Consider the following 15,444-nt stretch of genomic DNA (forward strand, 5'->3'; position numbering starts at 1 on the left):
TCTTGATAATGATGTTTGAAACATCAAAACGTCGAGCAGCGTTACTTTTAATTTTTCTGATAAAATGCTTTAACAAGCAACTCACCATCCGATCTCGTATACTAAACTTGTACTCATTTCAAATAGCTTCAATCTCTCGAACGACGCAAAAGATGGCTCAGTTGGTTGTTGTTGAATATCAATGTCTTTTAAGAGAATTTGTATTCATAGCATAGTGCAGTTTTTGGAGCCCGTACAATGGTGGACAAACAGGGTTTGGGGTAAATGTTACACTGTATCAGCTATTTACTACGATCTGACCAAGAAGCCATGCGTGCTATCCATCATGATCTCATTGTACTTCTTAAACCCTTCTTTGGAAACGATGTGGATTTCCACTAATCATTTACGGGGATGGGTGTCGAGAGAGAAATAGTTTTTATTTTTGCGTAAATGTTACCGTTGCACGCATAACAGGAAATAACGTGATTGAGAATTTGTCCCAAGACTTTTGTCTCAGTTGTATGTCATTTAGTGTCATTGGAACGTGTCGTATGTGCTCGGTGCAGACCTTACTGTCACGTAAATTGTTCGCAGTAAGTAACAATTAGCGTCTGCCTTATTTCAGGAGGAAATTGCAACATGAAATGTTCCGCCCCCAGAAAATGCGAATTTAGCTGTAGAGCTGGAAACTGCAAGACAGTGATTTGTGAAGCGGATACTTGCAAGCAGTCTTGCACTGGTGGCGGATGTGGCCTGGAATGTCACGGGAACAGCTGTAAGCAAGAATGTACTGTTGGCAAGTGCAATCTCCAGTGTCCCAGTCAAGCAGAAAAATGTAAACAAAAATGTAGATTTAACTTGAGAGGCAAGTGCACCATCGAAGCGTTTTAAAACGCATGACGTTCATATTGTTGAGGAATCCTCGAAAAGAAACTCTTCACCCAGGATTTACAAGATTTTTCAATGTCTATACATCGGGTTATTATAAGAGACCCGTTTGTTCATGGTGTAGCACTTCCTTATATGAGCAATAAAATAATGTTTACTTGCAAGTGTAGTTTTGGTCCCTCTTTCACATGATAATAAGGTTCCTGCCCCCCTCCCCTTCAACCCATTATTCAACGTAGTGTCGCTGCACAGGTCATCGTTTAAGGTCATTCCCCTGTTTTGCAGTGCGCAACTCTACTGCGCACAATGGCAAAATTAAAAATTTACGCTCATTTCTAGCTTACTACTGAGTATCACTCAATCTAACTTGCATCTAACAACAAAACTCTTAATTTGCATTTTGCGCGGAAATTAAGGTGTTTTCATAAGACTCGCCCAAGTCCCTTCGCGGAGAAACCAGCTTTGAAGCTCGATTTACCACTGCTTTGTGAAATATCTGCAAAACCAACCCGGTGAACCTATTTTCTCTTTTCAGATTTCTAACCACAATATCGTTTGCCAACTACCGTGAAAATTTAATGAAAATCCTAGTGTTAGAAATATCAAATTTGGCGCCTAATATCTAGCGAATGGACATTTTGGCCTACCTTCAGAGGTAACGAATTGGATGATTTTGTTGAATATCTCAGTAGCACTGGTTAGAAATAGTTTTCAAACAGATTTCACATTGAAAATGATTTATGAACAGGGAAAAAATTCTATGAAATGGGCCGTTAACTGTTCTCTTCGGAAAATAATTCCTGTTTTTGGCAAATGCTCCATTATAGTCCTTTTTGTCCAAACATGCAGAAATTACCATATTTCAATGGTTCGTTGCTGAAGAACAAGCATGGTGACCCCCTCTTTTTATTTCATTTTTGCAGTTTACATATAGTGAACCACACATGGGCAAAGTTTGGAAAAAATCTGAGTGTGGTTCTATTTTAAGGGAACGACCTTAAGGAACAAAGGCGAACAGGAGTAGCAGGAATTAAAGGAAACAATAAAGGTGATTTGCAGGCAACGGGTAAATTGGTTAAGATATAGAACTTATAGAGAGAGCCTGTGTGCAACAGGGATGGCTAGTGGCGAGAACATTCGTCTCCCATCAGCACCTGTGGCCCGCTCAGGTTGAAATTCGGAGTCAGCGTCATATGGGTTGTGTTTGTTTGTTTTTTCCAAGAATTCTTTTTTTTAATTTTACCAAGGGTTTTCCATCCCTTCTTAAAACCAACATTTCTAAATTCCGTTAAGGTACGGAATCAGTGGGCCACGGTCTTGTTAGTCGTTAGCCTACAAAATTTAACCATCTCTCTCCGGCAGCAACAAAATCGCTTCATGCCGTGTTTCGGTTTTGTTTTTAGCGTTAATTTGGTGTCTTTTAATCATATTATCGTTGTATGGCTATGATTAAAATATTGGCAAGAGTTGACTAACGGAGGGATGAAATGCTCCCAACATTGGTTTTTAACTATATTCTCCAGTACTGACCGACAGCAACCTCGTACCCAGGGCTTTTCCATACTTTGCAAATTGTGATGGGCAGTATAACGTCGAACACAATAATTCGAACTCTTTTTACGTAAGCGCTAGAAAGTTCGTAAAGCAGAAATGTTCTAAACCAAGGTTAGTTTGTCCGAGGAAGTAAATAGAATTATTCAATGAGAACAGAGAAATCTTGGATCGGAATAACGAAATTTTGCACTGCATTCTAATTTTAGAACAGTCAGCTTGTTTCCTTCACTATGGATGATGATTACAGAACTGAGTATTTAAGTGATCGTGTGATTTACGATCGGAAGAACAGGACTAACAGAATATTGAAAATTAAAAAGAATAAATCATGTTAAGGGAAACTGTCTCTTGGTTTTAGAACGTTGAGGCTGAGATTAACTAAAATTGAACAATATACTAAGAACATTACCCAGGCGGAAAGTTAGTTAAGATCATTTTTATTTTGACAAAATGTTTTTTAAAATTAACGGTATGAATACGGATATAATCATACATTTAAAACTTCAGCCTGTATGGTCTAATTAACCTAAATGATGGGTGTCTCAAGTGGGCATGTCCGCATAGATTTATTGAAATACTATCAAAGGTAACTTTTAACGAACTTTTCACGCTCACATTGCCAAAAAACTATAAGAACATTCAGGTTCAGCCCCAAAATAAGACATAAAAACTGCGATGATCATGATCATTCAGTTATTCATGAATTTGCTACACTGTTTCGCTTGCCTAGCTGCGTGTGTACTTTCTTTTTAATATGAATGAACTATTACACTCCACTGATTCAAGAAAAATGTCGCGCATTTTCTTTTGTTTAATCCGTTTCCATCCAGTCAAGAAAACTTTCAAGCTAAACAGCCCCAACATACGAGCGGGTAATTTGACATGTATACCACTTCTGCATAACGTCACAACACTGGCCATGGCGTGACGATTGGTTTGAAGTGCGCTGTCATAAAAACCGTAAAGATTTACCTCTGAAGCCGGCGACACACCTGGCGATTTTATACGCCGATCGCGGCGACTTTGATCGCCCAAACGATTTTCGCTCCCGATTATTGCGGACACACTTGGCGATTTTTTTCGCCGATCGCGGGGATGTGGCAGTTTCGAAAAGTCATTGTGATAAAATTGCTCAACCTGACGGGTTGACTTTACTGGCGATTCGCAGTGATGAGCGTAGAAAATCGCGGGAACGGGCACACTTGGCGAATGTCGGCGAATTTAAATCACCGATATCTGACATGCCAGATATCGGCGATTTAATACGCCGATCGCCGCGATCAGCGTATAAAATTGCCAAGTGTAGCTACTGCAAATTGACGCGGATGTGACTGAAACGAAGAACGGGGAACGGGTATTGGGAACGGGAAACCGGGAAGGGAGTCTGGGAACTAGTGCACAGCGGGGATCCGCAAAAGAATTCAATAATAATAATAATAATAATAATAATACTGAGATGAAAGGGAAGCTTTTAACGCGAGGTCGCCGTTTGCAGTATAATTAGACGACTCGCGTTGGGCGAAGTCACGGAGCACAGTATTCCAGGGTGAGTATTCGAAGTTAACATTTCTATAAAGGTTGCTACCATTTCTTTCGACGATTATTTTTCCTTTCTGAAATCTGCATCTTTTGGCAGAGTTTGTGTTTGTAGGTGTTCGTGTAGCGTTAGCGTTACGATGAGGTAACAGATCGAGACAACAAATAAGGCAGTCTTTTAGCACGCAAAATTTTTGCCGACACACAAACCGCTACACACGTTCGCACAGGCCTATCGATAATAAATCCCAGAAACTTTTGTCGTTTTGCCACGCCAAATTAAATTCGAAAACGTTTTGAGAGACCAATTTAGTTCGCAATTAATTTAGATCAATGCCTCTTTTATTTTCTCCTTTAAAACGGAAAACCAGAACCTTTTGAAAGTCCAGCCAGATGGAACACATCTGCCCTAAAAGGCAGAGGTTGCTCAAATGGGTGGGTTGCTCGCGCCCCTAAACGAGCGCGCGAGATTGGTTGACAAGTCATGCACCATTATATGATGTGGTTAATATGTTTTATATAAATATACGCCGAATGTTTCAATTTCCTCCTGCACTCGAATCTCTGATTTAAAGCTGAGTAACTGAAAGAGAAATTTTCAGTATAGAATTTCGAGTTTTAGCCTTGAATCTAGGCTGCCTCTTTTGGAGTCTTCAAAAATCGGTAAGTTTAGTCTAAAACTTAAAACTAATTAACTGTTTGACGAAGGCGTAAGATTTCTATGCATTTTGCAATGTTTCTAATGCAAAGAAGTTTGCTCAAAGGATTCTTGTTTGGAATTTTACCTTTGTTTAGTTTGAGCGAGCTTTCGGCTGTTTTCTCACAAATCAGCTTTTTTTTTACACCTTTTACCTTAGTAAAGTTGTAAACGCAAACACTTGAATTTGTATACCCAGAGAAGTCTGAGCCATCACATCAAAGATAAACCAAATTATTCACAAAAGCTTCTAATCTTTCCTGAGGTGAGATTCTTAATTCCTGTCATGAAATTTTAACCCTGAATATCTGCCGAGATAATCTAAGATAAACCTTAGAGAGGCTCTTTCAGTTGCATTATTTTGAATTCTTATGCGGATTACCGCTGTACACTCGTTTCCAGACTTCCGTTCCCGGTTCCCCGCTCCCAGTTTAATGATTAACAAATAGATTCCATTTTGCCGTGCGTCTGTACTCTGATAACGCACAGATGACGTCAAAACGTGGTGAGAACAAAGAAGTACGCTACGAGCTGGAGGCGTGTAGCGTGACTGATGTTCTTACCACGTTCTGACGTCCTCTGTGCGTTATCAGAGTACAGACCCACGGCAAAATGGAATCTATTTGTTTTATACAATAACCAAGACATTTCAACACATTTCGTGAGCGAGCATCGCGTTGACTGAGCTGAGTCCAGCAAACATTCTGACTACTACAGACACGCAATTGTGAATCGAAAAGAATCAAAATCAAAAGAATTTCACTAACAATATTTTCAAAACTAACCTTTATTCCAGTAGGAATTTCTACCCCCAAAATATTACAGCATGCCAGTCGCTTCACTGTGATTCGCTTATGTGATTTGTGATCGATTACTCGCCATTGGCGGATTTCTATCGGCGACAAATTTGGGCAAATATTTCCTTCCTTTTCACAACACAACAAAGATCTAGTTTTGTTTTAACCTGGTTGAGGTCCCTCTAAACGGTCTTTATCCAATTTTTCATAGGATAGTTTTCCTTTCTTGCGAAAATTTGCCTTTTTTTACCGCTACTCGCAAAAACAGTTTGCAAAAGTCACTCTGGCTGGACTCTAGACTCTGATCACGTGCGCCGGTCACACCACTCGATGACGTAAATTGTGCGTCTATATCACAAACTCCGCTCCACTAATCACAACGCGAGTTTTTCACTGGTCATTGTGTAATTAACAAATAGATTCCATGCTGCCGTGCGTCTGTTCAGTATTAGATCACAGATGACGTCAAAATGTGGTAAGACAAAAAAGTGGCACACGAGGCGCAGCTGAGTGTGTCACTGATAATAGAGAAGCAAAAGTTGTAAATGGTGACGTCATGTATGAGTCTGTCCTCCAATAGCTTATAAGTTATAACCAATCAAAATGCATGCACAATTCAGCTTATAATATAAAATCCAATTGACGCCCACTAATCACTGAAAATCGTTAATCTCGGGACTTCAGAAGAGGCACGGTAAGTGAATGATAACTTTATTTAGTTCCGTTTAATTTCATGTCAGGGGTTCAAATTCCCGTACACTTGCTCACTCTACGACAACAGAAGGTGTCATAAGGGAGTGGTCTTATCGAATAATATGCTTCACATTTTCTAGTGGGTAAGTTGAAATAGTATGATGCTCCAAGCATGAAGTATCATCGGAGGGTGTCGATAACAGCCCGATTTACAGACCAGTGAAGATGGAGTAGTAAAGCCGGAGTCAGACAAAGGACACTTTTTCCTCAGCGGCGTTTCGCTCTCTTCCAAGCCTCTCAGCTCGCTTTACTCGCTCCGCTCCCTGAGATGATCCAAAGAGAGCGAAATGCCTTTGAAGAAAAAGTTTTATTTGTCTGTCTGCCGGCCTTACTACTCTCCTGAAGCCCCCGGCCCGAGGTACCCAGATTGCGAGGTGCAACTGCGCTTTGATTCGGGAAATACTGCTATTTGGAAGCATTCTTCACTCCATTTAGATTGATGGGACGCCTCAGTTATATCGTTTGAACGGCAAATTTGGCTCGAGCAGCAAATCAGTGTGCGTGACTTATGTGGGGTCGGAATGTTAATTGAGGTAAGAACTGTGTTGATTCGTTATGCGCGCAGCACAATTATCAGCTAAACCGAAATGGAATGAAGTCTCCTTTCCCATGCAGCGGGTGATGAGAGTTTTAGAGCATTTTTTTTTTTACAGAATTTAACTCAATTTAACTGAATTGAGGCTCTAATAGACGACTTTAATTAGGCCTCAATTCAGTTAAATTCAGTAAAAACAAATGTGCGCTCCAGGGCAGTGTGCCCCAGAATTTTTTCCTATTAAAGAAATAAATGCCGTGTCACAGAATTTTTTCAAGTGCTAAGATTACTTCTATTGCTTAGAGTCAATATTTTGATGTAACCTTGGCAAATAACATGGACACATCATGTTTGTAAATAAATGTTTATACATTTCTTAACGCTTGAAAAAAAGTTAAGTACTAAGGAATGTACTAAAACAAAAGCAGGGAAACCCCTTTTTTGTTTTTAAACTACCAATGACGTTATGGAGAACCTTCTGGAACATAATTGAAAGATTGCGAAACGACTTGTTGTGTATCTTTCAGCTCGTCCATTGCTTGAACGACTTCAAATTTAATGTTTCCTACATCGTTATGCCAAACTGGTCTGGAAAGTTCTGTTAAAAATGCCCAAATCGTATGGCACAACATAATCATGTTAGTTTTATTTTTACCACACGTTGAAAATGTCTGTCACGCTCGGTTACCACGAGAGAAATAGACAATCATGTTTTTATTTAATGTATTTAAAAACGTGTGTTTAGAAATTTTTAATCCGCAAAGTTAATAAAGATGTTTTTCAAACTTTTTCGAAAGCTCCAACTGAAGGCAAATGCCCAGAAATTTAACTAAATCTGGAAAAATGTTTTAAAGAAATTCAAGCAAAATGTGCCGGAGACAAAGCTGCTGTAAAAGAAGTTCAAAAGGAAAAAAATAAAGAAGCTTTTAACCAAGCTCATGGATATGAAACATTTAGAGGCATCCTACCAAGGTTTGATTGATGAAACCGCGAGTAATGAACATGAACTTATTCAACTTTTGAATAAGCTAAACGAAGCTATTTTATCATCTAAAAAGAAGACGACATTATTTGCTGAAAGATAAGGAAAGTTATTGAAAGACGCAAAAATATTTCTTACGCGACAAATGAACAAGAATTTTCGAGAAATGTGTGGGTTTTCAACTCGTTATGTCAATTTTTTAATCTAATTTTTTAAATGTCTTTACTGAGGTGTCAAAAACGCTGCTATGAAAACACAAAATCGCTCCAAGAAACAGCATAATCTACGGCTCCCCATTACAAAACGAGTACAACTCAATATTTCTTTTCCAACACTTACAAGCAGAGATAGTTAATATTGCGGCGGCCAAAGGTTCTCCAGCTGACGTTGTTCCCACGCTTAGCGCAAAGGATTCATGAAGTAATCTTCTAATGAGCGGCTCTTCCTGGCGGTACTAATGGCGGATCTCCTGGTTAACGGTTTTGGTGTGTCCTGATGACTAATCGATGAACAAAAATTTTGAGGCCTTTCGATTACTTATCGATGTCATCGATTATTCATTGCTAGTGCTACTGATTACTCATCGATTACCTATTGATTACCCATCGATTACTCGTTGATTACACATATATTATTATGCTGCACATAATTTATAACTGACTTTCCTGTTATGAATCTTTACGTGAGTGGTTCGCGACAGCTATAGGTAAAGAGAAGTTGTACACTCATGCATAGTTAAACGGGGAAAGTAACTAAATTCATAGGAACCCAAGACTCGTCTATAGTCTATTACAATGTATAGGCCATCTACGAGAAAAGCAAAACGGCATGCATCATTGATTTGATGGACGATAAAATTACCGAAAAGGACTGATGTTCAGAAGGTTGAGTTGTCTGTCTCACTCTCCTGATTTTCGACAAGTTTTCTTGCCGGGGTAAAAGTTTCCGTCTAAGGCGGTTGTTTCATTCTATTAATGTAAATATGAAATTGTTTCTATTTCTTTATTTTCGATTTGGTATGATTTGTGTAGCGACGAGATTAGATCGATGACTAATCAATGCAATCAATGACTAATCGATGATTGAAAATTTTGTGGCCTATCGATTATTCATCGATTACTAATTGACCATCGGCAATAATCAATGACTAATCAACTGATATACTTCATTGCTGTCATTGATGTCATCGATAAGTTATGTCGATCTAGTTAAAAAAAAAAAACGTCCGCTGAAATGACATTAAAATGACTTCAAAAATTGGCTCTAGCTAGTAAAGCGACCTGTACGTAGAACTCACAATCCATTTCCATCCGGGCCATTCGTAGCCAAAGACACTAAGTAAAACTGGCAAAGCAAACCTTAAGAAAACTGAACATTTATTTTAGGTATTCATTGGTGCAAGTATGGTCGACTTTTACCTTTTGAAAGAGTCACTGAACAAAACTGACATTTCCTTTGGTAGATGGTAGATGGTTTATTTCAAAATCACATTGCAGCCCAAGGACTGAATTAATCAATTTTACAATAAAAGTTTTTAAATTAAAAAATTCACAAGTATATTGTATAAAAGTATCAATAATAATCTAATTTTTCTACGGTTTTACTTGCAATTTGCGCTTGTAAAAAACACACAACTATGATTAGTTTTCATGCGTGCACACGTTTCTCACTGCAGACGATTTACGCCGAGAATGAAAACAACAATGCAGCTGCTGTTGGTGCTCTTTTTCGTTGTGAACAATGCTGTGGCAATTGTCCCAGAAGAGTGTGACAGCCTAGACAATGGAGTATGCGAGCAGAATTGTATAGCAGGAGGCTGCGACTTGGAGTGTTTCAATTCCGAAGAATACCATTCGTGTAAACAATATTGCACTGGTGAGTTTCCTAAGTGATTAATCGATCTATTAACCTCTTAACTGGCAAGTTCCTTGGACTCATTTTGCCAATAGGACAATTTCATGACGGCGAAGGATGAGGATTATGGTAGTTGTAGTAAAATGACGCCATAGTGAAAATATCCTATTTTCTGGAAGTAGACGATCAAAAGGGAGTTTAGTTGTCTTTATGAAGGTCTCCCTAAAAATTTGTGCTGTTCTAAAATATCGAGGACTCGAGTTCTCTTGTGACGTACAAGCTTAGTCTTCTAGTTGTAGGCCATTTAGTGTCATTGGAATTTTCGTATATGCACGGCGCAGTCACTGCTGTAACGTTAATTGTTCCTAGTAAGTAACAATAAACGTCTGCCTTATTTCAGGTGGAAATTGCAACATGAAATGTTCCGCCTCCACAAAATGTGAATTTAGCTGTACATCTGGAAACTGCAAGACAGTGATCTGTGAAGCGGATACTTGTGAACAGTCTTGTACTGGTGGTGGATGTGGCCTGGAATGTCACGGCAACAACTGCGACCAAAGTTGTACCAAGGGTAACTGCAATCTGCAGTGTCCCAGTCAAGCAGAAAAATGTGAACAGAGGTGTACAATTAACAAAGACCAATGTACCATAGAGGATACTGTTCCTGACGAATGTGACAGCGTGGAGGATGGCGTATGTTATCAGTCATGTACAGGAGGAGGTTGTCAAGATATGGAATGCTTTGACTCACCACTTTATTACCATACATGTGAACAGAGTTGCACTGGTAAGAATTCTTATAAATAACTCAGATATTGTTGAAGCTATACCGGGTACACTCTTTCTTTTATATATAAACGTCACCTTTTGGGGCTTAGGGAGAACGGTCTTATGTTTTGGCAATTTGAACCTGAAAACGTTTTTAAGATGTTCTTAAGTTTCCCGTTACATGTATAATTTCCACAAACCAATGTGTACGCGAGACCAGGAACCTTTTGAAGAGCATTATTTCCTGCCAGGATGTCCTTCTTAAGCGGGTTAATTTAAATGAAAGCGGGACCAAGAAAACTCTCCGTAATAAGAAGTGTCCGTATTAATCGGGTGTCCGTAAAGCGGCCTTCCTCTGTACCAAGTTACCCGTGGTATGCTTGCATGCGCGCCTTACTGTACAGGATTTCGTGCCAGTAACTCTTGCATGGCTGTCGGGTAACCAAACTCCTTTATTTTATGGCCGTGTCTCAAAAGGACTGGAAACGATCAAATTCAAGAACTTGATTGGCTAAAATCGATATTGACGGCGGTCTAGATTTTCCCATCTAGACCGGCATCTAGACCGATCTTATTGTAACATTTGTCCTCAAAACGTTACAAACATAAAAAGAAAAAAAATTTGCTTGTTCCTGTTAACACAGTACTAAATGGAAGAACCAGTAGCCCTGAACGTGGAGGCAGGTAAAGAGAATGAGCAAACGTTGGCAAATTTGAGTCCAGCCGAGAAAGCTACGAGCAAAGATGAAGTCGAAATAGAGAAGTTTTTGCAAGCGCAAAAATCCAAAAACACTCAATACAAGACTAAGAGCAACTTAAACGTATGTGAATCAATGAAAGAGTCTAGAGGAATTGAAAACATACCTGCCAATGAGCTCGACCTTCTCTTGTCTAAATTTTTTATCTCCGTTTGATCCGTTCGTAAACAAGATGGCACCGAGTACGAACCGTGTACATTGAGCGGCTTCCAGCGAAGTTTTCAACACCACTTGCATGAAGAACGAAGTCTAATCAACATTCTTAAGGACAACGAGTTTTCCAAGTCCAGAGAGGTTCTTGCTGCCAAACGAAAGAACCTGGTTCGCCAAGGAAAAGGAAACCGTGCAAATGTCACAAGAGAGCTAACTGAAGCTGAAGAAGATGCACTTTTTGAAAATGGCCGGTTCGGTGTTCAGGATCCTAAATCATTACAAAGGGCTTTGTGGTGGTTTCTTTCCCTCCATTTTGGCTGGAGGGCTCGAGATGAGAGCCGTAAGCTGTGTTGGGGTGATGTAGGCTTGGCCAATGATCCAGAAACCGATTCTGAATACCTCGTGTGGAAGTCAGAAAGAGGCAGCAAAACACGCACCGGACAAGATGGTGGCCATCAAAGAGCCTTTGAACCGAAAGCGTATGCAAGCAAAAACAAGTCAAGATGCCCAGTTGAATTTTACAAAGCGTTTCGAAGCCATCGTTCCGAAGCCATGTTAGATCCAGATGCTCCTTTTTATCTCGCCATAAATTACCGACGAAAACCAAGTAAGAACGTATGGTATCTGGATAGGCCTCTCGGAAAGAATGAAATTGGCAAGTTCCTCAAAGACGCCTTTGCCTCAGCCAAACTCGATGAAACAAACAAAATGAAGGTTTCTAATCACTCCGTTAGGAAGACCAGTGTTGGACGACTCCTCGAAGCAGACGTTCAGCCAAATTTCGTTGCACAGCTAAGCGGTCATAAAAATTTGAAAAGCCTCGACCGAGCTACCATTCAGCATCTCTCAATCGACAGCGAGAAATGTCTACTGTCCTGAATCGTGGACCAGATATATCCGCTCAGTTCGAAGAAAACCAAGTAAGTGCCTCCTCTACAACTCAGCAAAATGTCTTCACAGTCCAACAAATCCAAACTCAGGCAATTTTTGCCGGAGCACATATTGACAAGTTTGAAGGCTGCACATTTAACATTTACGTTTTCTGTGGTGATCAGTCAAAGATCGCATGGCTGAATGAGAACTGATCGCTGAGCGTTCGCGGCACAGACAAGCATTAAAATTTGCTTCACTTTTGGTCGCATTTTAGAAAATTTTCATTGAGCCTGTAGGAAAACAACGGTAATTTTGTCTTCATTCATTGACGACGTTTGTACAAAGCTGTACTTGGAACAGTTATTTTTGTCCCGTTTGGACTGGAGACTAGTGACAGAAGTAAGCCAGCTAAATGCTTGAGCCCGCGCAGGGGAACAAATACACTTTTTTCCTTTTGATTTCCTGTTTGGCCATATAATAAACATCTTATTAACCGAGCTAGGTCGGTCTATACCTGCCAACTCTCACGCATTATGCGTGAGTCTCACGCCTGCGGACTAAAGACAGCGATCTCACGCATCAAGGACAATTTCTCACGCCTGACTCACAAATCCGGAAAAGTTGTTCTAAAAAACACTTCATTTAATTTGAGATTTGTTATGTATTATTTCTTTGCTTTTTATAACAATCGCAAAAGCTTTCAAATGTCTATAATCTGTTCGAATCGTAAGTGTTCAAAGATCGTCGAAACATCTTCGGACATTCTCGGCAACGTTCGGAAGTCTTTGGAAAATCGTCGGAATCTTCCGAAGTGGTTCGGACGTTTTCAGAAATCCCGCTCATGACGAGGCAAAAATCTCACGCGTTTGACTCAGAAAAAGTTGGCAGGTATATCGTTCTGTACGGGAGAATCTTGACCTCGGTCGCTAGTACAGACCTCACTGCGTTCGGTCTGTACTGGCGACCTCGGTCAAGATTCTATGGCGCGTTTTTAGTGTCAAAATTCAAACTATTAATTCAAACATTCGATCCTTCAATTCAAACATTCAATCCTTCAATTCAAACATTCGATCCTGCAATTCAAACATTCCATCCTTCAATTCAAATGTGCAATTGTTCGGTTCAAACTTTCGATCCTTCAATACAAACATTCAATCCTTCAATGCAAATATGGAATGGGTCGATTCAAACATTCCATCATTCAATCCAAATATGGAATTGTTTGTTTCAAACATTCGATTCTTCAATCTAAGCACCCTTTTCTTCAATCCAGAAATGCTATTCTTCAAGTTAAACATGCATTCCTTGTATTGCCTGGCCTATCATTCAGTTCAAGCATGCATTTCGTCAATTCAAACATGCCATTTTTCAATTCAAACATTTGATCATTCAATCCAAACGTGCATTTCTTCAATGAAATCCTGAAATTCAAAAAACACACCATAAATTCCGCGTTCAATTTCGATAGAAAATGCTGAAATCCTGCTGTTGAAACATTCTGCACTTTAATTTTAAGATATGAAATCCAGATTATAAATTCAAACATAGTCTCACGATGTAGTTGTGCAGTGGCTCGATTCAAACATTCACTGCGGCGATTCAAACATTCAGCTCAGCAGTCCAAACTTTCAGTTCCTCTCCAGTAGTCTGGAACGGAGGGGACTCTGTAAAACGAGGATACGGACGGGTGGATGGCGGACGGCGGATGGGGCTTTAAAAAAAAAAAGAAGAAGAAGAAGAAAAAAAAAGGATGTTGATACGGTTAAATTTATTGGTTAATTGTCACCTTCTAAGAAATGCTAGCTTTGGCTATTTTTTTTTTCTTTTTTTTAATTTGAATTAATTTTTTATCAAACAGCGAAAACGCTACGGAATGTTTCTTCTCGTTTTTCAACCAAATCAGTCTGAGTTTGCAGTGAAACTCCGTACATTAATACGACACACCATCCGGCAAAACAACACGTTCTGATTAACGGGTAAAGTACTGTATGAACTCTTGTTAGGCATTATAGATTGGAAGTCATGTTTATTGTTTGAACAGACAGATCGATACAAGTTGTTAAAAAATTATTTTAAGACGTCCAAAGATTTCCCTGTGTAGGATTTTTGAAAGTGTCATTTTCTTCTCTTTAAATTTGTACACAAGCGAAGTTTTCCTTGTAATATGGGGACTTTGTTTGATCGGGTTTTGCGTCTTTTCGGTTTTGATATTCATTGCGGATTTTGACGGGTTTTTCTCTTTTTTGAACATTCAGATATTTTTACCTGACAGAAAAACATTTTTTTTTCGGTCAGTTTCTGGTTTTCCCCCAGTTGCCTCGGCGGCAGCCTTCAGTCCCCAGTCAGGTCAGAGGTCGTCTTCTCCGTGAACTTGGTACAGTCGAACCTCGATTATATCCGGATTCGTTGGGACTTGAATAAAATGTCCGGATAATCGGAGTCCGGATAATCGAAAATATGAATATTAATGAGACAGGAATGTAAACAATTTAATTGTGAACAGATTTTTAACGTTGTCTAACCAACCGGTTGATGCTTTGAAGCTTTCGAAATCGGTCGACTCCGCGTCCAACTGCGCTGAGAAATGTTTCGCTTTTCTCCTGAAGAAGCGAACCTGAAATTGGTGTTCCACTGCTGAATAAACCAGACGTGTAAGGCTTTATCCAATTGCTCTGACACGTTCGTAAATCTGACGCAGGGAAATCTTTGGACATCTTAAAATAATTTTTTAATAACTTGTATCGATCTGTCTGTTCAAACAATAACCACAATTTCCAATCTATAATGCCTAACAAGAGCTCGTATAGTACTTTACCCGTTAATCAGATTATCCTGTAAATGTTCATGAAAGTGAACGTGTTCGATTTTGCCGGATGGTGTGTCGTACTAATGTACGGAGTTCCTCTGCAAACTCAGACTGATTTGGTTGAAAAACGAGAAGAAACATTCCGTAGCGTTTTCGCTGTTTGACTTACAATAAGATAAAAAAAAAATTAATTCAAACTAAAAAAAAAAGATTAAAAAAAATTTAAAAAAATAGTCAAAGCTAGCATTTCTTAGAAGGTGACAATTAACCAATAAATTTAACCGTATCAACATCCTTTTTTCTTCTTCTTTTTCTTTTTTTTTTTCAAAGCCCCATCCGCCGTCCGCCATCCGCTCGTCCGTATCCTCGTTTTACAGAGTCCCCTCCGTTCCAGACTACTGGAGAGGAACTGAAAGTTTGGACTGCTGAGCTGAATGTTTGAATCGCCGCAGTGAATGTTTGAATCGAGCCACTGCACAACTACATTGTGAGACTATGTTTGAATTTA

General features: G+C 39.4%; 3 protein-coding genes across 3 annotated transcripts in view; 2 read left to right on the forward strand and 1 right to left on the reverse strand.

The window, feature by feature from the left end:
- The window catches only part of LOC146486162 (uncharacterized), a 32,954-nt gene extending 22,378 nt beyond the window's left edge, over nucleotides 1-10,576 (forward strand). Inside the window, exons 5-7 of the mRNA XM_085096832.1 lie at nucleotides 608-847; nucleotides 9,369-9,599; nucleotides 9,979-10,576. Of these exons, the coding sequence (XP_084952958.1) occupies nucleotides 608-847; nucleotides 9,369-9,599; nucleotides 9,979-10,385 (878 nt within the window). The 3' untranslated portion in view covers nucleotides 10,386-10,576. The remainder of the gene's footprint in view (nucleotides 1-607; nucleotides 848-9,368; nucleotides 9,600-9,978) is intronic.
- Nucleotides 1-11,325, reverse strand: part of LOC146486160 (uncharacterized) — a 49,257-nt gene extending 37,932 nt beyond the window's left edge. The window contains exon 1 of the mRNA XM_085099034.1: nucleotides 11,211-11,325. The gene's annotated coding sequence lies outside the window, so the exon portion shown is untranslated. The remainder of the gene's footprint in view (nucleotides 1-11,210) is intronic.
- On the forward strand, nucleotides 10,997-12,136 carry LOC146486163 (uncharacterized). The gene is made up of 2 exons (XM_085096841.1): nucleotides 10,997-11,030; nucleotides 11,277-12,136. Exons 1-2 carry the CDS (start codon nucleotides 10,997-10,999, stop codon nucleotides 12,134-12,136), a joined length of 894 nt encoding a protein of 297 aa, XP_084952967.1.
- The last annotated feature ends 3,308 nt before the right edge of the window (nucleotides 12,137-15,444 follow it).

Source organism: Pavona decussata, unplaced genomic scaffold (genome assembly GCF_977016875.1).
Source record: "Pavona decussata unplaced genomic scaffold, jaPavDecu1.1 SCAFFOLD_21, whole genome shotgun sequence".
NCBI classification, from domain to species: Eukaryota; Metazoa; Cnidaria; class Anthozoa; order Scleractinia; family Agariciidae; genus Pavona; species Pavona decussata.